Here is a 23,681-nt window from a genome sequence, read left to right as displayed (position 1 = left end):
TTTTATACACTAGGTTAGCCGGGCGGGTGTCACCCTTGTATTTTTTATTGGAACCAGGTAGGAAAGTGGGTTAGGGTTTAGAGTGTGTTAGGAAGGATTAGGTGTGTAGAAGAGGAGGGACCTTTTGTTTATTTTCATTACTTGGACCCCGATCCCAAACTTTCCCTTCTCTTACCTTCCCTTGTTGTGGTTTTGTTTCTTACTGATTTATTTATGGGTGTTTTTATATTGTTTATTTAACTAATTCACTAAACATCCCGAGGGTTAAAATTGAGTTCTGGTTGTGGTCTGATGTATTTATTGCTCATTGCACCCCACATTTCTTCCCCTTTTATCTGTGTTACCTGGTGTGTTTAGGCCCAGGCATTTACGTCTCCTCCTCAGACGAGCTACACCCGAGGGGAGAACGTAAAATAATCTGACACGCCTGGCGTAATATAATCTGACACGCCTGGCGTAATATAATCTGACACGCCTGGCGTAATATAATCTGACACGTCTGGTGTAATAATCAACACGTCTGGTGTAATATAATCAACACGTCTGGTGTAATATAATCAACACGTCTGGTGTAATATAATCAACACGTTTTGTGATCAACACACAGCCAATCAGACACCAACACATGACAGCAGTGGAAACAGATCAGACAGAAGACTGGTAGGTACTGTAGCTCTGCACATGACAGCAGTGGAAACAGAACAGACAGAAGACTGGTAGGTACTGTAGCTCTGCACATGACAGCAGTGGAAACAGATCAGACAGAAGACTGGTAGGTACTGTAGCTCTGCACATGACAGCAGTGGAAACAGATCAGACAGAAGACTGGTAGGTACTGTAGCTCTGCACATGACAGCAGTGGAAACAGATCAGACAGAAGACTGGTAGGTACTGTAGCTCTGCACATGACAGCAGTGGAAACAGATCAGACAGAAGACTGGTAGGTACTGTAGCTCTGCACATGACAGCAGTGGAAACAGAACAGACAGAAGACTGGTAGGTACTGTAGCTCTGCACATGACAGCAGTGGAAACAGAACAGACAGAAGACTGGTAGGTACTGTAGCTCTGCTCTTGGGCTCCCTGCTCATCGTTCCTGCCTGGTGCCTGGGCATACAGTAGATATATCTGCCATCGCATTACTGTGTAGATGTGAGTTTGGGGAGTGTCATTAGGACTGCCCCCCCCCTAGGTTAAAGACACACTGTTACAGAAGCTAGCCGGCTGCTTTAACGTTTCATTAGAGCTTGTGAATAAACAGTGGGCCTGTGGAGATGTAAACTGGGAGACGATGAACGGTGGGGAGGATTGTGACACGTGAACCAAGAGAGGGAAGTTGGAAGGCATTCTATTCCATTTTATCATCTTCCATTCTACTCTGTCCTCAAAATGTAAACTATTAGAGAATGAATGGTGGGGAGGAGGAGTCTAACACATGAACCATTGTGAAGACAGGTGGGTTGGAAGCATTAGAGCAGTGGTATTCAAAGTCAGGGGGCAACAGGGGAACTGCAGTGGGGTCGCCCCCAAAACAATGTATAATAAGATACGGCTTTTTAGAAAGATCATTTGACTGAGTAAATTCATTTATTGGTTTTGTATTCATTTTGATAAGAGATAAATGTAATGAATTGAAGGTTATTCGTTGCTGTAAAAATCAACATTTGTGTAATTAGATTTGGGGTGGGGTGGCGATAAATTCTGAAAAAGTTTGAGATAGAACGCAAAGTATTATATTGTATGTTTTATTATTTGGTTTAAACAGTCATTCAATTTCTGGGTTACTGTATTTCTATGATTCGGAAGGCTTTCCATGTGGTTCGAAAATTGTCTCAAACATTTAGGCAAGAGAAAAAGTCCAAAGAAAATAATATTGAACTGATCTATTGGACTGGTGAACACAGCCTGGTGAACACAGCAATTTTGACTTTATCTTGAATGAATTCCATAGCTAGCATATGGCTGGCTATCTGTCATTTGGACAGGTGTACATGTTTGTTGAAGTGTTAGATGTTCGGTAGTGACACGTCTTAAAAATACATGAAGATTGACCAACTTGCTCCCTCATTTTCTCCAGAATGCTTGCAGACAGACTACTCACCATGTGGCCATAGTGTGGAGAGGGGTGCAATCCCATCAAAAGGTGGACAGCATTTTTTTGAGAAAGATGATTAAAAATAAACAAAACTAATAAATAGATCAGCATTGTTAAATGTATTGATAGAACGACTCAAGATGTTGCAACGATATAATAGTGTTACAAAAACCATCTAAAATCATGAAATGCTTATTTTTCAAACCAGGGTTTGGGACAGCCACCTCTCAACAGAAATCAGTGTATAAACAATGCAGTTTAATTATATTAATGTAACGATATATTTGTTATTGCCTCAGATTTAATTAGACGATATACTGACGTAAATACATTTCCTACGTTTTTTTAGGGGTGGTACTACTGCAATTTGCACCACTTCTGTAGAAAATACCTACATAGGGAATAGGGAACCATTTGGGATGCACATTAGATGATGTGTTGACTCATAATCAGTGTGTCTCTTCCTAGTTACTGTACGGACCAGATGACATGATGAGCATAGTCCTTCATCACTGTCAGCCGGGACTGCTGTGTGTGTGTGTGTGTGTGTCTTTCCAGCCGGTAAAGAGAGATGACAGTGTTACATTATCAGCACACTTCTGGAATATTGATTGTTCAATATCTCTTTAATCTCCGATGTAACACGTAACACCGTATTGGAACCGGAAAATCCATTTAACTTCTCAAAGTGAAAAGTTAAATGACAGACCAGCTTCTGGTTAGATGGGGACCTGAAAGTGTGTGTGTGTCTCACCTTGAGTGGTCTGAGAGCAGATCCAACCTTGGTGCAGCAGTGACTCTCTGCTATCTCCAGGTGCCTGCCTCTCCTCTGGAGCACCTAAAGGACCTCAATGAAAACAACTCTCAATGTCCTGTTGTTCCCTAAAGAACCAGTTAAGCCCTGAGAGAAATGGGCCTTGTCTGCGCCAGAAAGGACTTTGTTCCATCCTCAGTGTTAATACTTATGCATCTTGTCTTGGATGTCTGGTTTTTTAATTGTTATATAAACAAATTGAAACAGAGAGAGATGCTTATAAACAGGGCAAGCTGACCGGGGACAATAGTTTGGTTAAACAGTACAAATACAACCTACGCAAATGGATCAAGATGGTGAAACCCAAGTATAGGGACAAAGTAGAGGAGCAATTCAGCGGGTCGGACACAAGGCGTACGTGACAGGGGCTCCTAAAGGTCACGGGGTATAAAAAGAAATCCAGCCACATTAAGGTCACCAAGGCCACCCTACCGGAGGAGCTGAACACCGTTTTCAACACAATGACCCTGTGCTGCCAAGGAGAGCCCCCGAGGACACCGTGGTCTACACTGAGGACCTATGGAAGTCATTTGAACGTGTTAACCCTCGCAAGACTGCCGGCCACTATCATCCCTGTTCCAAGAAAGGAAAAGTAACTCAACTGAATGACTATCGACCAATAGCACTCACTTCCGTCATCCTGAAGTGCTTCTAGAGGCTAGTCAAGGATCAGATCAACTCCTCCTTCCCCAACACACTGGACCGTCTCCAGTTCACCTTCCGCCCTGACAGATCCATGGACCACGCAATCTCCACTGCACATTACCCTTTTCTCCCCACACCACCTCAACGGTCACTTACCTGCTGCTCCCCCTAGGGACACCCAACAGACTTTTACTCTGCCCCCACCACAACGGCATTAATCACCGTTGCAGTTGTTAATATGCATATTATAGATTTCAAAAAATCTAATGCATTTGTATAGTTTTTATTTGACTTGGTCCCCCCACCTCCTCTATGGTCATAGTCTTTACACTGCCTGCACCCTAATGGACATGTATTCATCATCCCTGCTACAGTTCTGAATTTACACTGCTATTTCTATTGTATTTAGGACCCTTTTCATGACTTTATTTCACTTAGTCCTGCATGGTGGAGCTCGGAGCCTAAGATTTCTACTGTACCCTGCAATCACACCTGTAACCCTGAACATGTGACTATTAAACACTGAATCTGAACAACAATCCCACCTGTAACCCTGAACATGTGACTATTAAACACTCTGAATCTGAACAACAATCACACCTGTAACCCTGAACATGTGACTATTAAACACTCTGAATCTGAACAACAATCCCACCTGTAACCCTGAACATGTGACTATTAAACACTCTGAATCTGAACAACAATCCCACCTGTAACCCTGAACATGTGACTATTAAACACTCTGAATCTGAACAACAATCCCACCTGTAACCCTGAACATGTGACTATTAAACACTCTGAATATGAACAACAATCACACCTGTAACCCTGAACATGTGACTATTAAACACTCTGAATCTGAACAACAATCACACCTGTAACCCTGAACATGTGACTATTAAACACTCTGAATATGAACAACAATCACACCTGTAACCCTGAACATGTGACTATTAAACACTCTGAATCTGAACAACAATCCCACCTGTAACCCTGAACATGTGACTATTAAACACTCTGAATCTGAACCACAATCCCACCTGTAACCCTGAACATGTGACTATTAAACACTCTGAATCTGAACAACAATCACACCTGTAACCCTGAACATGTGACTATTAAACACTCTGAATCTGAACAACAATCACACCTGTAGCTTGTCCTCAAACTCCTGGAGGTTACGACGGTCCCGCGACGACAGAGGACGCCCGTCCTCACACTGGAGACAAACACACGAACAGACAAAGAGGAAGCGTGTGAGGACTGCAGGTGTTCTACAGTTTCAACAGTCTGAAGGTATGAGGGGACTGCAGGTGTTCTACAGTTTCAACAGTCTGAAGGTATGAGGGGACTGCAGGTGTTCTACAGTTTCAACAGTCTGAAGGTATGAGAGGACTGCAGGTGTTCTACAGTTTCAACAGTCTGAAGGTATGAGGGGACTGCAGGTGTTCTACAGTTTCAACAGTCTGAAGGTATGAGAGGACTGCAGGTGTTCTACAGTTTCAACAGTCTGAAGGTATGAGAGGACTGCAGGTGTTCTACAGTTTCAACAGTCTGAAGGTATGAGGGGACTGCAGGTGTTCTACAGTTTCAACAGTCTGAAGGTATGAGAGGACTGCAGGTGTTCTACAGTTTCAACAGTCTGAAGGTATGAGAGGACTGCAGGTGTTCTACAGTTTCAACAGTCTGAAGGTATGAGAGGACTGCAGGTGTTCTACAGTTTCAACAGTCTGAAGGTATGAGAGGACTGCAGGTGTTCTACAGTTTCAACAGTCTGAAGGTATGAGAGGACTGCAGGTGTTCTACAGTTTCAACAGTCTGAAGGTATGAGAGGACTGCAGGTGTTCTACATTTTCAACAGTCTGAAGGTATGTGAGGACTGCAGGTGTTCTACAGTTTCAACAGTCTGAAGGTATGAGAGGACTGCAGGTGTTCTACATTTTCAACAGTCTGAAGGTATGTGAGGACTGCAGGTGTTCTACAGTTTCAACAGTCTGAAGGTATGAGAGGACTGCAGGTGTTCTACAGTTTCAACAGTCTGACTCTGGAAGGAAGGGGTTTTGATAGGGGAGTGAGGAGACGCCCCTCTCTGTTTTTTAACACCCTTTGTCACATGTTATAATTATGCAAGCTCAGTAAAGCTCAATCAAGCTTAAATAGAGCATTTGAAATGATTTCCAATAGTATTTGAACCCAGGTGTGGCTGCATGCCACCAGCTCACATCAGCTCTGTGGCATCACCTACAACACGGACCAATGGCAGACTGGCTTTTAGTCATCAACCTCCACATTCCTTACACATTCCTTGCAGCCAGAGGTCATAACCAATTCCATCCCATCCTTATTTAACCCCCCAAAACAACAACATTTTCACCACAACAGATATGCAGCTGTAGGGTTTTCAGCGTTGGTGATAACTGAGACTCACCTTGGCTTTGATCTTTTCCATCTGGTTTTCAACCTCTTCAATATCTTCAGTGTTCTCCAGACGCTCGTACACCACACTGCGTGTTCCTTTAATCAGGTTCAACGGCAGCACTGACATACCATACGCCTGTAGAGAATGAAAAAAAACACACGTTTCAATAACAGTACTGGTTCAACAGCAGCACTGACATACTATCAGTGGTGTAAAGTACTTAAGTAAAAATACTTTACAGTACTACTTTAGTCGTTTTTTTGGGTATCTGTACTTTACTTAATTATTTATATTTCTGACAACTTTTAATTTTACTTCACTACATTCCTAAAGAAAATAATGTACTTTTTACTCCTTACATTTTCCCTGACACCCAAAAGTACTAGTTACATTTAGAATGCTTAGCAGGACAGTAACATGGTCCAATTCACACACTAAACAGAGAACATCCCTGGTCATCCCTACTGAGGACTCACTAAACACAAATGCTTTGTTTGAAAATGATGTCTGAGTGTTGAAGTGTGCCCCTGGCTATCCATACATTAAAAAAAATCTAGAAAATCGTGCTGTCTGGTTCGCTTAATATAAGGAATTTTTGATACTTAAGTATATTTTAGCAATTACATTTACATGTAATACTTAAGTATATTTAAAACAAAATACTTTTAGACTTTTACTCAAGTAGTATTTTACTGGGTGACTTTCACTTTTACTTGAGTCATTTTCTTTTAAGGTATCTTTACTTTTACTAAGTATGACAATTTGGTACATTTTCCACCACTGCAAACCATACGCCTGTAGAGAATGAATAAAAACTGATGTTTCAATACCATATTACTACACTGACATTACATACACCTGTTAAAGAGCCAATCAGCAGTTGAAACAATCACAAAGCCCCCGTGTCCCGAAGAGACCCCCCCCGCTCCATTAGGTATAGTGCACTACTTTTGACCAGGGCCCACAGGGGTGCACTATGTAGGGAATATGGTGCCATTTGGGACGCAGCCATGAAACAGACCGTTTCAATCACATTATTACAGTGGTGTCAAGGCCCTTTAATGTAACGTTAATGTCTGTGAATCTGTAGCACGTGAACACACCTACCCCCTACTACCCAAACTCCATGACGCATGAATGTACAGAGTGGAGATGTATAGGGAGCAATAACACAGACACACACAGCTATATCACGTTACAGCTGTACCCCTCCGGCTCCATGTCATTCTTTAAATGGTGCAATTCGCAATTGTGCTGCACGCGGCTTATGTGTGAATCTGCAGCCAGCAACCATTTTGTGTGTAGAGAAATGACATGTAGGCTTCTGTCTCTCTCTCTCATTCTATGCAGCTCCGGACGATATTTACAGCCTAACAGTGCCCCCCAGTGACAGCACTGAGGAGAGAGGAACACTCCAGCATTCACAGAGACAATGAATAAACTAATAGAAATAAAAAAAGAAAGGACGTTGGGGGAATAGCTTTTTAAAAACTGCAAATCAGCTGTTATTTGAATAAGGACTGTTGCAACACATCAATAGACAAATTCCTCTTGCTTAAATAAAGAGAGAAAAAGACAGGAAAAGAGCAGAAAGAGAGGAAGAAGAGGACAGGACAGGAGATGAAAGGAGAGGAAAGGAGAGGACAGGAGAGGAGACGAGAGGAGCGGTAAGGAGAGGAAAGGAGAGGTAAGGAAAGGAAAGGAAAGGAGAGGTAAGGAGAGGAGAGGAAAGGAGAGAAAGGAGAGGTAAGGATAGGAGAGGAAAGGAAAGGAGTGGTAAGGAGAGGAAAGGAGAGGAAAAGAGAGGAGAGGTAAGGAGAGGAAAGGAGAGGTAAGGAGAGGAAAGGAGAGAAAGGGGAGGTAAGGAGAGGAAAGGAGAGGTAAGGAGAGGTAAGGAGAGGAAATGAGAGAAAGGAGAGGTAAGGAGAGGTAAGGAGAGGTAAGGAGAGGTAAGGAGAGATAAGGAGAGGTAAGGAGAGGAGAGGTAAGGAGAGGAAAGGAGAGGAGAATTAAGGAGAGGAAAGGAGAGGAGAGGTAAGGAGGAGATGAGAGGAAAGGAGAGGAAAGGAGTGGAAAGAGGGGAAAGAGGGGAAATGAAAGGAAAAGAGGGGAAAGGAGAGAAGAGAGGAAAGGACAGAAAAGAGGAAATGAGAGAAAAGGGGAGAAATGAGAGATAAGGAGAAGAAAGGAGAGGAGAGAAAAGAGAGGAAAGGAAAAGAGGGGAAAGGACAGAAAAGAGGAAATGAGAGAAAAGGAGAGAAAAGAGAGGAAAGGAGAGAAAATGAGAGGAAAGAGGAAAGGAGAGGAAATGAGAGAAAACTAGGTAAGAGATGAAATGAGAGAAAAGGGGAAAGGACAGAAAAGAGGAAATGAGAGGAAAGAGGAAATAAGAGGCAAGGGGAGGAAAGGGGAGAAAAGAGAGGAAATGAGAGAAAAGAGAGGAAATGAGAGAAAAGAGGGGAAATGAGAGAAAACAGGGGAAAGAAGAGAAAATAGGGGAAATGAGAGAAAACAGGGGAAAGAAGAGAAAATAGGGGAAATGAGAGAAAAGAGGGGAAAGAAGAGAAAATAGGGGAAATTAGAGAAAAGAGGGGAAAGGAGAGAAAATAGGGGAAAGGAGAGAAAAGAGGGGAAAGGAGAGAAAAGAGGGGAAAGGATAGGAAAGAGAGAAAGGACTCAGGGTGCTCAGTAGCACATCCCATTCAGAGTGTTGCCGGAGCAGAGGTGGAGTGAGGCACCTGGCAGGCACAATACAGCATGCTTGAACAACATCAAAAATGAGAGGCGAGGGCAATCTCTCTCTCCAATACCCTGCTCAGCGGCCAATCAATACATGTTGAGAATAAATGAAGGGCATGCCAAACACATACACACACACACTCAAGTACTGCGTGTAAACACCAACCTGGGCGCTGCCATTTTACCAGCTATTTCATAATAAAACAAAAGAGCGTTTTGTGAGATTACACCTTCACACCGCCAAGAGAGGCTGACGACCTCCTCTCTCCATTGAAGGTTTCATTCCGAGGCTGAAAAGGGAAATGCTGGATCACTCTGAAGTCCTTTTTCCCCCACACAAAAAACTATTTTACTGGCTGGTGAGTGTTAGGTGACATTAGAGGGAGAGAGCAGGAGAGCATCAGGGGATGAAGGCATGAGGCAGGGCCAGACCTATTATTAGTCCTAGCTTCTGTGGTGGATGGATCTCTGCTAGGGGCTGTGTCGCACCTCCTGCAATGAATCACGGGGCCTCTTAAGGCCGAAGCATGTCCCGAATACCAAGCAGCTCGCTCATAAAAGAAGAACCTGTCCCCCTGTTCACATCCCTAGGAGTGTGTGTGAGAGAGAGAGAGAGAGAGAGAGAGAGAGAGAGAGAGAGAGAGAGAGAGAGAGAGAGAGAGAGAGAAGCACATCCCTTCTTCTCCGATGTGCTGCCTCCTTAACATGAGAAAAATACAAACCCAAAGCGACCGACCGACACAGGTGCCTTGACTCTTTTCCTCTCCAGCCCAGAGCTGTAACCCTCTGACATGAGTCACAAGTACTAGAGGGGGGTGGAGTTAAACCCATTGGAAAAACACATGACAAATAACAGTAGAAAATACAGAGAGACTTTTAGCATAGAAGTGTCTGTAGATATTGAGAGAGTGTAATCATTGGCTGGAATCTTAAAGAGAGCTATCTGATTGAGGGAGGGAGTGCTATTGAGAAGGGACCGGACCCCAGGCACAAGACACCTCTTTGTCCCCTTCTCTGGTCTCTGTTAGGGCGGGGGGGGAGGCTCTCTTAGGGGAGGAGCGGGTGGATCTCTTAGGGAAGGAGCGGGGGGATCTCTTAGGGGAGGAGCGGGGGGATCACTCTTAGGGGAGGAGCGGGGGATCTCTCTTAGGGGAGGAGCGGGGGGATCTCTTAGGGGAAGAGCGGGGGGGATCTCTTAGGGGAGGAGCGGGGGGATTTCTCTTAGGGGAGGAGCGGGGGGATCTCTCTTAGGGGAGGAGCGGGGGGGTCTCTTAGGGGAGGAGCGGGGGGGTCTCTTAGGGGAGGAGCGGGGGGGTCTCTTAGGGGAGGAGCGGGAAGATCTCTTAGGGGAGGAGCGGGGGGATCTCTTAGGGGAGGAGCGGAGGGATCTCTCTTAGGGGAGGAGCGGAGGGATCTCTTAGGGGAGGAGCGGAGGGATCTCTTAGGGGAGGAGCGGAGGGATCTCTTAGGGGAGGAGCGGGGGGCTCTCTTAGGGGAGGAGCGGGGGGCTCTCTTAGGGGAGGAGCGGAGGGTTCTCTCTGAGGGGAGGAGCGGGGGGATCTCTCTTAGGGGAGGAGCGGGGGGGATCTCTTAGGGGAGGAGCGGGGGGATCTCTCTTAGGGGAGGAGCGGGGGGGTCTCTCTTAGGGGAGGAGCGGGTGGGGGGATCTCTTAGGGGAGGAGCGGGGGGATCTCTCTTAGGGGAGGAGCGGGGGGATCTCTTAGGGGAGGAGAGGGGGGATCTCTTAGGGGAGGAGCGGGGGGATCTCTTAGGGGAGGAGCGGGGGGTCTCTCTTAGGGGAGGAGCGGGGGGGTCTCTTAGGGGAGGAGCGGGGGGGATCTCTCTTCGGGGAGGAGCGGGGGGTCTCTCTTAGGGGAGGAGCGGGGGGGTCTCTCTTAGGGGAGGAGCGGGGGGATCTCTTAGGGGAGGAGCGGGGGGTCTCTTAGGGGAGGAGCGGGGGGGTCTCTCTTAGGGGAGGAGAGGGGGGATCTCTTAGGGGAGGAGCGGGGGGATCTCTTAGGGGAGGAGCGGGGGGATCTCTCTTAGGGGAGGAGCGGGGGGATCTCTTAGGGGAGGAGTGGGGGGGTCTCTTAGGGGAGGAGTGGGGGGGTCTCTTAGGGGAGGAGCGGGGGGGTCTCTTAGGGGAGGAGCGGGGGGGTCTCTTAGGGGAGGAGCGGGGGGGTCTCTTAGGGGAGGAGCGGGGGGGGTCTCTTAGGGGAGGAGCGGGGGGATCTCTCTTAGGGGAGGAGCGGGGGGGATCTCTCTTCGGAGAGAGGAGGGGGGGCCTCTCTTAGGTCTCTGTTAGGAGAGGGTGGGTCTCTGTTAGGCGGTCTCTGATAAGAGAGGAGAGGGGGGTCTCTCTTCGGAAAGGAGAGGAGAGGGGGTCTCTGATAAGAGAGGAGGTCTCTGATAAGAGAGGAGAGGGGGGTCTCTGTTAGGAGAGGAGATGGGGGGGGTCTCTCTTAGGAGAGGAGGGGCGGGTCTCTCTAAGCAGCCCATGGATTTATTTGACCCTCCAAGTTTTTTGAGCAAAAAATAATAATTATTGGACATACACTAAAAACACCAGGAAATCAGCTAATGATTTTAATTGAAGAAATCTGTTCCCCAGTATTCCCAAGCATAATAGAGAGACACATGGGATGGTATGCAAATGTAAGCATGGTTTGAAATTGTTATATTTTAGTGAAACATATTTGTTTGGGTTTCTCGCTGTCCATTTGCCAGCTTACAAATAACTAGTAATTATGCTGCGGACCCCGGACCATCCGCTCCAGAAACAAATCGGTTCGCGGCTCAATCTAGTTGATGATCCCTGCGGTACAATACAGTTAGGAATATTAAAATAAAAAGTTTAAAAGTGACAACCTCCCTGGATGTGTCCCAGAGGGCATCCTTCCCCTATATAGTACACTAATGTTGACCACAGCCCTAAATGACCTGGTCAAAAGTAGTTGACTTTATAGGCAATAGGACACCATTTGGGATGTACCCTCCCTCTCTAATTCACCCAGAAGCCCTGGTCTATCCCAGGTCAATTTACTGGCCTCTGATTAGATCCAAAGAAATGAATCTCCTCACCTGTTCTTTCCCCCATCAGCGTCTTAACGCCGGCGATGTAAGAGCGAGGGAAGGATGGAAGGAGGGGAGAGGAGGAGAGAGAGGAGGGGGGGCATCAGAGCCATAAGTCACTGTGCTAGCCAGGCTTTTAAATCAAGCAAGAGAGGACTTCAGTGATCAGACACATGAGACTGCTGGTTTTCAGACACCATTAGACCTGTAGGGTGAAGTTTCCCCCAGAGGATGACCTGGCACTTTCCCCACTAGTGGTTCAGGTTAGGAGTGGGGGACATTAAACTGATCCTTGATCTGTATCTACAGGAAACTTCACCCCAGAGCCCTCACCCCTGCTTGAGTCAATCCACTTGAGGCTAAGGATGTCCTAATATGGCCACCGTACAGGACTGGATGAGGCCCACAGGAGGTTGATGGCACCTTAATTGGGGAGGACAGGCACGTGGTAATTGCTGGAGTGGAATTAGTGGAATGATATGAAATACATCAAAACACATGGTATGATGTCATTCCATTGACTCCGTTCCAGCCATTATTATAAGCCGTCCTCCCATCAGCAGCCTCCGCTGGTGACGGCCCTCGTCTACTCCGATATGCAACTACCTCAGTGGAACACAGAGTCGGGTAGTCTGGGACTGTGATATACTGCCATATGCATATGGAAATATAATAGACGGATTAAAAAGTCACTGTGCCGATCATTTTCATTGTAATGTCATCTGAAAGGTGAAATGGAACCCGAAGGCGTATTAAACGAGCACTGATTCACAGAGTGAGTGGTTCGATAAACGGCGTAGCATTTTCATGGAATTTCCCAAAAATCTGTCGGAGAAATAAATTCATTTAGGAGAGATAGATACATTTTGGAGTGGTTCAGGTTGAAATGTAACCTATGAACTATTTTTTATGGATTTGGACCTACACCCACAGAATCCAAGTCAAATATTATGAAACAAGCAACGTAACAGGAGCGTGTGGCTTGTTTACAAGAAGTAGGTATCAGATTGTGTGTGGTATGTCACTGTGAAGGTAGCAGCAACATAATACCAGTGGTATGTCACTGTGAAGGTAGCAGCAACATAATACCAGTGGTATGTCACTGTGAAGGTAGCAGCAACATAATACCAGTGGTATGTCACTGTGAAGGTAGTAGCAGCAAAATACCAGTGGTATGTCACTGTGAAGGTAGCAGCAACATAATACCAGTGGTATGTCACTGTGAAGGTAGCAGCAGCATAATACCAGTGGTATGTCACTGTGAAGGTAGCAGCAACATAATACCAGTGGTATGTCACTGTGAAGGTAGCAGCAACATAATACCAGTGGTATGTCACTGTGAAGGTAGCAGCAGCATAATACCAGTGGTATGTCACTGTGAAGGTAGCAGCAGCATAATACCAGTGGTATGTCACTGTGAAGGTAGCAGCAGCATAATACCAGTGGTATGTCACTGTGAAGGTAGCAGCAACATAATACCAGTGGTATGTCACTGTGAAGGTAGCAGCAACATAATACCATTGGTATGTCACTGTGAAGGTAGCAGAAACATAATACCAGTGGTATGTCACTGTGTAGGTAGCAGCAACATAATACCATTGGTATGTCACTGTGTAGGTAGCAGCAGCATAACACCATTGGTATGTCACTGTGTAGGTAGCAGCAGCATAACACCAGTGGTATGTCAATGTGTAGGTAGCAGCAGCATAATACCAGTGGTATGTCACTGTGAAGGTTGAAGCAACATAATACAAGTGGTATGTCACTGTGTAGGTAGCAGCAACATAATACCAGTGGTATGTTACTGTGAAGGTAGCAGAAACATAATACCAGTGGTATGTCACTGTGAAGGTAGCAGCATCAACATAATACCAGTGGTATGTCACTGTGTAGGTAGCAGCAACATAATACCAGTGGTATGTCACTGTGTAGGTAGCAGCATCGACATAATACCAGTGGTATGTCACTGTGAAGGTAGCAGCAACATAATACCAGTGGTATGTCACTGTGAAGATGGCAGCAACATAAACCAGTGATATGTCACTGTGTAGGTAGCAGCAACATAATACCATTGTACTAAGGTGAGAGGCAGACTCACTCAGCCTACGTCCCAAATGGGACCCTATTTCTTACATACACAGTGTATGGGCCCTGGTCAAACGTAGCGCATTATATAGGGAAATAGGAATAGAACATTGATGGTTTTGATTATCATGGTTATAAGACTATACTAATGCCATCACCATCCTTTTCAATGGTTTGATACAGTGTGAGATGTGTTTTTATCAGACATGAAAAGTCTGCATCCTTCATGTCATTCACAAGCTAGATAGATAGACAGTAAAGTACCATAACTTGTTGAAGTGCTAAAGTACAGCGAGGGCATAAACACAGGTCTAATGATGATGTCATCGGGATTGATTGACCGTAGGCTTTGCTTAGCTGAGAACATGCAGTGTGACTTACACTAGTTGAGGTCATGGTTGAACATGTGTCTGTGATGTCAACAGCTACTATGTCCAGGTACAGAACAGAACAGAGAGGCTAGTGATCTAGGATCAGGTACAGAACAGAGAGGCTAGTGATCTAGGATCAGGTACAGAACAGAGAGGCTAGTGATCTAGGATCAGGTACAGAACAGAATAGAGGCTAGTGATCTAGGATCAGGTACAGAACAGAGAGGCTAGTGATCTGGGATCAGGTACAGAACAGAACAGAGGCTAGTGATCTAGGATCAGGTACAGAACAGAACAGAGGCTAGTGATCTAGGATCAGGTACAGAACAGAACAGAGAGGCTAGTGATCTGGGATCAGGTACAGAACAGAGGCTAGTGATCTGGGATCAGGTACAGAACAGAGAGGCTAGTGATCTGGGATCAGGTACAGAACAGAGAGGCTAGTGATCTGGGATCAGGTACAGAACAGAACAGAGAGGCTAGTGATCTAGGATCAGGCACAGAACAGAGAGACGAGTGATCTAGGATCAGGTACAGAACATAACAGAGAGACGAGTGATCTAGGATCAGGTACATAACATAACAGAGAGGCTAGTGATCTGGGATCAGGTACAGAACAGAAGAGAGAGGCTAGTGACCTAGGATCAGGTACAGAACAGAACAGAGAGGCTAGTGATCTAGGATCAAGCACAGAACAGAGAGGCTAGTTATCTACGATTAGGTACAGAACATAACAGAGAGACGAGTGATCTAGGATCAGGTACATAACATAACAGAGAGGCTAGTGATCTGGGATCAGGTACAGAACAGAACAGAGATGCCAGTTATCTAGGATCAGGTGCCTATCTCACTTATTGATTATGATCTAAGAGGCTTAACTGATCCTAGATTAGCCCTCCTACTCTGAGATGCCTTGTGGATAAAGACCCGGGTCCCCCCTGTTCATATGATCTTATTCATTATGATCTAAAAGGCTTAACTGATCCTAGATCAGCACTCCTACTCTGAGACACAGTGAATACGTTCTCTGGCCTCTAACAGTAGCCAGAAGGCCCTGGTTAGATCCACATAATAGGTGATCGCTCCATTCTGCATCTGCTGTGGTCAAATATTAATTTGCTCACGCCTCAGAAAGTGTTGTGTTGGCCGAAAAACACTGTTGTGCAGGTTACAACTTGCTTACTCTTGAATTTAGTTAAAGTGTATTCACCAGTCTGGGACTGGCTGTAGCAGAGAGAGAGAGAGAGAGAGAGAGAGAGAGAGAGAGAGAGAGAGAGAGAGAGAGAGAGAGAGAGCTGCTTTGTAAGGGAGTTACATAGCACAGTTTATATACACCCTGGGCTGTAGCAGAGAGAGAGAGCAGACCAGCAGTGTTAGGGAGTTACATAGCACAGTTTATATACACCCTGGGCTGTAGCAGAGAGAGAGAGAGAGAGAGACCAGCAGTGTTAGGGAGTTACATAGCACAGTTTATATACACCCTGGGCTGTAGCAGAGATAGAGAGAGACCAGCAGTGTTAGGGAGTTACATAGGACAGTTTATATACACCCTGGGCTGTAGCAGAGAGAGAGAGCAGACCAGCAGTGTTAGGGAGTTACATAGCACAGTTTATATACACCCTGGGCAGGGCCCGTTGTTTGAATTAAGGGGGGAGTGGCCACCTCGGCACTAACACTAGTGATAAATAAACCCTGCATTGTCATGGAGGATACGGGACCTGTCACTTAGGTTCCATTAGGTTAATCATGCAGAATAATAACACAGCTGCAGTGATAAATCACATGGACCCTGTAGAAACACAGAGAGGCTGTGGTGAGGACTGGAGGCTGGGCTGGAGTGGGAGAAAGGACTCCACTATGGAGAGACCAGGGTGGGAGGAGAGAGGACTCCAGTATGGAGAGACCAGGGTGAGAGGAGAGAGGACTCCAGTATGGAGAGACCAGGGTGAGAGGAGAGAGGACTCCAGTATGGAGAGACCAGGGTGAGAGGAGAGAGGACTCCAGTATGGAGAGACCAGGGTGGGAGGAGAGAGGACTCCAGTATGGAGAGACCAGGGTGAGAGGAGAGAGGACTCCAGTATGGAGAGACCAGGGTGAGAGGAGAGAGGACTCCAGTATGGAGAGACCAGGGTGAGAGGAGAGGGAGAGAGGACTCCAGTATGGAGAGACCAGGGTGAGAGGAGAGAGGACTCCAGTATGGAGAGACCAGGGTGGGAGGAGAGAGGACTCCAGTATGGAGAGACCAGGGTGAGAGGAGAGAGGACTCCACTATGGAGAGACCAGGGTGAGAGGAGAGAGGACTCCAGTATGGAGAGACCAGGGTGGGAGGAGAGAGGACTCCAGTATGGAGAGACCAGGGTGAGAGGAGAGAGGACTCCAGTATGGAGAGACCAGGGTGAGAGGAGAGAGGACTCTAGTATGGAGAGACCAGGGTGAGAGGAGAGGGAGAGAGGACTCCAGTATGGAGAGACCAGGGTGAGAGGAGAGGGAGAGAGGACTCCAGTATGGAGAGACCAGGGTGAGAGGAGAGAGGACTCCAGTATGGAGAGACCAGGGTGAGAGGAGAGAGGACTCCAGTATGGAGAGACCAGGGTGAGAGGAGAGAGGACTCCAGTATGGAGAGACCAGGGTGAGAGGAGAGAGGACTCCAGTATGGAGAGACCAGGGTGAGAGGAGAGAGGACTCCAGTATGGAGAGACCAGGGTGAGAGGAGAGGGGACTCCAGTATGGAGAGACCAGGGTGAGAGGAGAGAGGACTCCAGTATGGAGAGACCAGGGTGAGAGGAGAGAGGACTCCAGTATGGAGAGACCAGGGTGAGAGGAGAGAGGACTCCAGTATGGAGAGACCAGGGTGAGAGGAGAGAGGACTCCAGTATGGAGAGACCAGGGTGAGAGGAGAGAGGACTCCAGTATGGAGAGACCAGGGTGGGAGGAGAGAGGACTCCAGTATGGAGAGACCAGGGTGAGAGGAGAGAGGACTCCAGTATGGAGAGACCAGGGTGAGAGGAGAGAGGACTCCAGTATGGAGAGACCAGGGTGAGAGGAGAGAGGACTCCAGTATGGAGAGACCAGGGTGAGAGGAGAGAGGACTCCAGTATGGAGAGACCAGGGTGAGAGGAGAGGGAGAGAGGACTCCAGTATGGAGAGACCAGGGTGGGAGGAGAGAGGACTCCAGTATGGAGAGACCAGGGTGGGAGGAGAGAGGACTCCAGTATGGAGAGACCAGGGTGAGAGGAGAGAGGACTCCAGTATGGAGAGACCAGGGTGAGAGGAGAGAGGACTCCAGTATGGAGAGACCAGGGTGAGAGGAGAGAGGACTCCAGTATGGAGAGACCAGGGTGAGAGGAGAGAGGACTCCAGTATGGAGAGACCAGGGTGAGAGGAGAGAGGACTCCAGTATGGAGAGACCAGGGTGAGAGGAGAGAGGACTCTAGTATGGAGAGACCAGGGTGAGAGGAGAGGGAGAGAGGACTCCAGTATGGAGAGACCAGGGTGAGAGGAGAGAGGACTCTAGTATGGAGAGACCAGGGTGAGAGGAGAGAGGAGTGAAGGAGAGTAGGGGATTCTGCAGCATTCTCTCCCTATGAACAGAGGAGAGAGAGGAGAGAGAGGAGAGAGGGTGAACAGAAGATAAAAGGGTGTGAGAGAGAGAGAGAGAGCAATATATATATATATACACACTGCTCAAAAAAATAAAGGGAACACTTAAACAACACAATGTAACTCCAAGTCAATCACACTTCTGTGAAATCAAACTGTCCACTTAGGAAGCAACACTGATTGACAATAAATTTCACATGCTGTTGTGCAAATGGAATAGACAACAGGTGGAAATTATAGGCAATTAGCTAGACACCCCCAATAAAGGAGTGGTTCGGCAGGTGGGGACCACAGACAACTTCTCAGTTCCTATGCTTCCTGGCTGATGTTTTGGTCACTTTTGAATGCTGGCGGTGCTTTCACTCTAGTGTTAGCGTGAGACGGAGTCTACAACCCACACAAGTGGCTCAGGTAGTGCAGCTCATCCAGGATGGCACATCAATGCGAGCTGTGGCAAGAAGGTTTGCTGTGTCTGTCAGCATAGTGTCTAGAGCATGGAGGCGCTACCAGGAGACAGGCCAGTACATCAAGAGACGTGGAGGAGGCCGTAGGAGGGCAACAACCCAGCAGCAGGACCGCTCCCTCTTCCTTTGTGCAAGGAGGAGCAGAAGGAGCACTGCCAGAGCCCTGCAAAATGACCTCCAGCAGGCCACAAATGTGCATGTGTCTGCTCAAACGGTCAGAAACAGACTCCATGAGGGTGGTATGAGGGCCCGACGTCCACAGGTGGGGGTTGTGCTGGCATTTGCCAGAGAACACCAAGATTGGCAAATTCGCCACTGGCGCCCTGTGCTCTTCACAGATGAAAGCAGGTTCACACTGAGCACGTGACAGACGTGACAGAGTCTGGAGACGCCGTGGAGAACGTTCTGCTGCCTGCAACATCCTCCAGCATGACCGGTTTGGCGGTGGGTCAGTCATGGTGTGGGGTGGCATTTCTTTGGGGGGCCGTACAGCCCTCCATGTGCTCGCCAGAGGTAGCCTGACTGCCATTAGGTACCGAGATGAGATCCTCAGACCCCTTGTGAGACCATATGCTGGTGCGGTTGGCCCTGGGTTCCTCCGAATGCAAGACAATGCTAGACCTCATGTGGCTGGAGTGTGTCAGCAGTTCCTGCAAGAGGAAGGCATTGATGCTATGGACTGGCCCGCCCGTTCCCCAGACCTGAATCCAATTGAGCACATCTGGGACATCATGTCTCGCTCCATCCACCAACGCCACGTTGCACCACAGACTGTCCAGGACTTGGCGGATGCTTTAGTCCAGGTCTGGGAGGAGATCCCACAGGAGACCATCCGCCACCTCATCAGGAGCATGCCCAGGCGTTGTAGGGAGGTCATACAGGCACGTAGAGGCCACACACACTACTGTCATGACGTTGGCCTGTGGGTAAGGTTTATGACCCCCCCCCCCCCCCCATAACTACCTTTCTCCCTTCCCCTCTCTTACTGACCCTACTGAAGGACTGCTGTCCTGTTAAATATAGAGAGTCTGGGAACATCAAACAAATGGGGAAAGGAACCATATTTCGGTAATAAAATCAGTTGGAAATATGCTTGATAACGTAATAAGTATGTATGTCAGTTCGGTTGTCATCTGAGACATTATGACTGATGACAGGACGACATAAATGGTACCTGAGAAAGTATACACTCTCTAGTTATCAGAGTAACATGGAATTGTTATGCAATTGAAATGTTTGATATTGAAATTGTTTGTTAGGAGATTAAATATAATTTTAGCTTCCAAATGAGAGAATTGGGTTTTCATAAGGAAAGTGCCCTGCTTGATCAGTGGCCCAACCCTGTGAAGAGACAGGGGTTATAAACGATGAAACACCTCCCTCCCCCTCTCCACTATATAAGCCTTTGACGAAAAGATAACCAGGTTGTTCCAGTACGGGAGGTCTGCAGCCTCTACGTTAGAAGGACACACATGTCAAGGACAGAACTAAGCCAACCTCGGCGTGAGCTTTGGTGGCGAATGGTATGAATTTTGAGCTTATTCACTACAGAAGTGATACTTCCTAGCCGTTGAGTTAGCAGCGGCCGCTGCTAACGTGGGCTAGGAAAGGACGGACGATGGATCCAGTTTAACAACCATTGACATTCTTCCGAAAACAGGGAGATCTGTTGGCCAACCCGGCCAGCATCTACGACCAATCTACCGAAGCGCAGCTCAGAGTAAATATTTATTGCATTTTCCTTTTCCAAATGGGCGGTAATTTAGAATGCATAAGATAATGTATTTACGATAGCATAGCTGCTGTTTCTGTGTTCCTAAATCTTCCCGCTCTTTCATTCAAGCCCAACCCCCTTTCCTTTGTGTAACCAGCCATGATACAGGTTCCGTTCACCAGGGGTGAATTCTGTATGACATCATTGTATTCTGTGTATTTGTAATTCTGTGTGATTAGTTAGGTATTTAGTAAATAAATAATTAAACCCAATTTTGTATTGCTGATTCAACTTGTTAGCCAGGGTTCGTGAAGATAGCCAAGAATTTACAACTTTCATTATGAGACTGAAAATAAGATAAGGGTTAATATTGACTGCTATCGATGTAAAATATTACAAAGTATTTTAAGAGTTTATTCGGAAGATAACGGCTCTATAAACGTTCTTCCGTGGTGCCCCGACTTTCTAGTTAATTACATTTACATGATTAGCTTAATCAGGTAATATTAATTACAGAGAAATCATTTTATAAATTAGCATGTCATATCACTTAATCCGGCATAGCCAAACACACGACACTACTAAGCCTCATTTTGACTTGTTTTAAGGACATTACATCAAAGTTGGATCAGCCTGTAGTGTGGTTTCCACTTTAATTTTGAGTGTGACTCCAAATCCAGACCTCCATGGGTTGATAAATTGGATTTCCATTGATTATTTTTGTGTGATTTTGTTGTCAGCACATTCAACTATGTAAAGAAAAAAGTATTTAATAAGATTATTTCTTTCATTCAGATCAAGGATGTGTTGTTTAAGTGTTCCCTTTATTTTTTTGTATAGATAGATAGATAGATAGATAGATAGATAGATAGATAGATAGATAGATAGATAGATAGATAGATAGATAGATAGATAGATAGATAGATAGATAGATAGATAGATAGATAGATAGATAGATAGATAGATAGATAGATAGATAGATAGATAGATAGATAGATAGAGCAGACAGAGAGACAGAGAGAAATAGAAAGAAAAAGAGAGAGAATGAAAGAGAGAACTCCCAGCCTCTGATTTGTCTCCCACAAGGAAGCCTATTTGTGTGATTGACTCAGCATCACAACACAGCACATCAAAACACAAAGCTTGTTGGGAGATTTGATTTCCTGCAGGCCTCTCTCCCCAAGGCTCTTTAACAACATGGGGTCACAACCCAGCAAAGCTGGAAAGACCAGCAACGTCTGCATCCCAAATGGCACCCTATTCCCTATATGACTTAGGGCACTATTTTAGGCTCTGGTCAAAAGTAGTGCACTAAATAGGGAATGAGGTGCCATTTGGAACGCAGGCAACATCTCTATCCTCCAGAAGCTCCCGTGTGGTGCAGTGGTCTAAGGCACTGCATCTCAGTGCTAGAGGCGTCACTACAGACCCTGATTTGATTCCAGGCTGTATCACAACCGGCCGTGATTGGGAGTCCCATAGGGCGGCGCACAATTGGCTCAGCGTCGTCCGGGTTAGGGTTTGGTCGGGGTAGGCCGTCATTGTAAATAAGAATTAGTTCTTAACTGACTAATAGTTAAATAAAGGTTAAATAAAAATAAAAAGTGGCCAGTGTAATTATCCACTCTTTAAAGAAGGACAGTAAGAAAGTAAAGTGAAGCAGAGAGAACAGAACAGTGGGGTTAAATCCCTGCTGAGCAGGATCATACATCTTTAAAGAGAGATAGGCTCTTTAGAAACTCAATCTATGTGACTGTGTATTGTTTATACAAAGAGGCCTGGACTGCTTTCAATGGGGGACGACATGTCATTACTTGAATAACAGCATTAAAGGCATTATTTATATTTATTTATATATATGTGTGTGTGTGTGTGTGTGTGTGTGTGTGTGTAGCAACACGCATCCCACCTGAGGATCTGTCTATTTCCTGTGTTTGAGGGGTGCAAAATCCACTTGTCACTTAAATCTCGCTGGATTGATTGCTTTCCTTTTACTCCTGCGACTCTTTCATACTCGTGTCTGTCGTTTTTTTCCCGTTAACGTTGCGACCGTGGAAATGTTTGTAATGACCTGTCAAACACACCTAGTAATGGCTGTAATGGGCTCAACGGGATACATCGTCTTTCCGTTGATTCTATAAGAACGCTCATGCTTCCTCTTGGGATTTAACGCACCCTCTGACACTTACTGAACATCACAAGAAAGAGAACTGAACTTCATTTTGATGTTTTCATTTTTTGAAAAAAGTGAATTGAAAAAAGTTATAATTTAATACAGTTGGAATGATTACTAGTTAGATGCGCTGAAATGAAAGAAACTTCCAAAAATGAAGACTGGGATGATAGTGATATTATATCTGATCTCACAAACAATTTAAAGTATGTTTAGATAGGTGTAATAGCCAAGCGTTTTGATTTTAAATCCCATGGGTATCTTCCTTGACATACTTGTTTAATAATGCCTGAGAACGTGACAACAGTAATTAATGAGGCAGTCTAGACAGCGCAGGTCAGCGCAGGTAGAGTAGACAGAGCAGTTGTTTGGTGGTTGCAGCCTAGCTCCACCCCTTGATGTTCAATTATTAATATATGCAAATACACCTGGTGCATTTATGCAAATATGACACACATAACTGTCTTTAATTTAACATTTTTGTGGTGGAAAATCCAGATACAATAAGAAAATATATTAGTGCATTCTAAGAAAAAAAATGTGACATTTGACAATAAATTGAATACCTGAAACCATGAACTTCATTCATTATTTAGCCAAATCAGAAGTTTACATTCACTCAATTAGTATTTGGTAGCATTGCCTTTAAATTGTTTATCTTGGGTCAAATGTTTCAGGTAGCCTTCCACAAGCTTCCCACAATAAACTGGGTGCATTTTGCCCATTCCTCCTGACAGAGCTGGTGTAACTGAGTCAGGTTTGTGGGCCTCCTTGCTCGCACACGCTTTTTCAGTTCTGCCCAAACATTTTCTACAGGATCTGAGGTCAGGGCTTTGTGATGGCCACTCCAATACCTTGACTTTGTTGTCCTTAAGCAATTTTGCCTCTACTTTGGAAGTATGCTTGGGGTCATTGTCCATTTGGAAGATCCATTTGCGACCAAGCATGAACCTCCTGACAGATGTCTTGAGATGTTGCTTCAATATATACACATAATTTTCCATCCTCATGATGCTATATATTTTGTGAAGTGGACCAGTCCCTCCTGCAGCAAAGCACCCCCACAACATGATGCTGCCACCCACCGTGCTTCACAGTTGGGATGGTGTTCTTCAGCTTGCAAGCATTCCCCTTTATCCTCCAAACATAACGATGGTCATTACGGCCAAACAGTTCTATTTTTTTTCATCAGACCAGAGGACATTTCTCCAAAAAGTACGATCTTTGTCCCCATGTGCAGTTGCAAACCGTAGTCTGGCTTTTTTATGGCGGTTTTGGAGCAGTGGCTTCTTCCTTGCTGAGCGACCTTTCAGGTTATGTCAATATAGGACTCGTTTTACTGTGGATATAGATACTTTTGTACCCGTTTCCTCCAGCATCTTCACAAGGTCCTTTGTTGTTGTTCTGGGATTGAATTGCACTTTTTGCACCAAAGCACGTTCATCTCTAGGAGACAGAACGCGTCTCCTTCCTGAGCGGTATGACGGCTGC

The 23,681-nt window shown here is 45.9% G+C and overlaps 1 protein-coding gene across 3 annotated transcripts in view; it reads right to left on the bottom strand.

Moving 5' to 3' along the window:
* Window positions 1-23,681, bottom strand: part of LOC106593427 (lysosomal cobalamin transport escort protein LMBD1) — a 204,605-nt gene that overhangs the window by 80,492 nt on the left and 100,432 nt on the right. For 2 of the 3 annotated variants that reach the window (XM_045687124.2, XM_045687128.2), the window contains exons 8-10: window positions 5,982-6,107; window positions 4,704-4,772; window positions 2,849-2,932 (exon numbers count right to left, since the gene is read on the bottom strand). In XM_045687124.2, coding sequence (XP_045543080.1) covers window positions 2,849-2,932; window positions 4,704-4,772; window positions 5,982-6,107 — 279 coding nt within the window. The remainder of the gene's footprint in view (window positions 1-2,848; window positions 2,933-4,703; window positions 4,773-5,981; window positions 6,108-23,681) is intronic. The other variant, XM_045687126.2, reaches the window with a different exon arrangement.

The sequence above is a fragment of the Salmo salar genome, chromosome 01 (assembly GCF_965601325.2).
Source record: "Salmo salar chromosome 01, fSalSal1, whole genome shotgun sequence".
NCBI lineage: Eukaryota > Metazoa > Chordata > Actinopteri > Salmoniformes > Salmonidae > Salmo > Salmo salar.
Note: the sequence above shows the minus strand (reverse complement) of the source record. Positions and strands in the feature narration are given on the sequence as shown.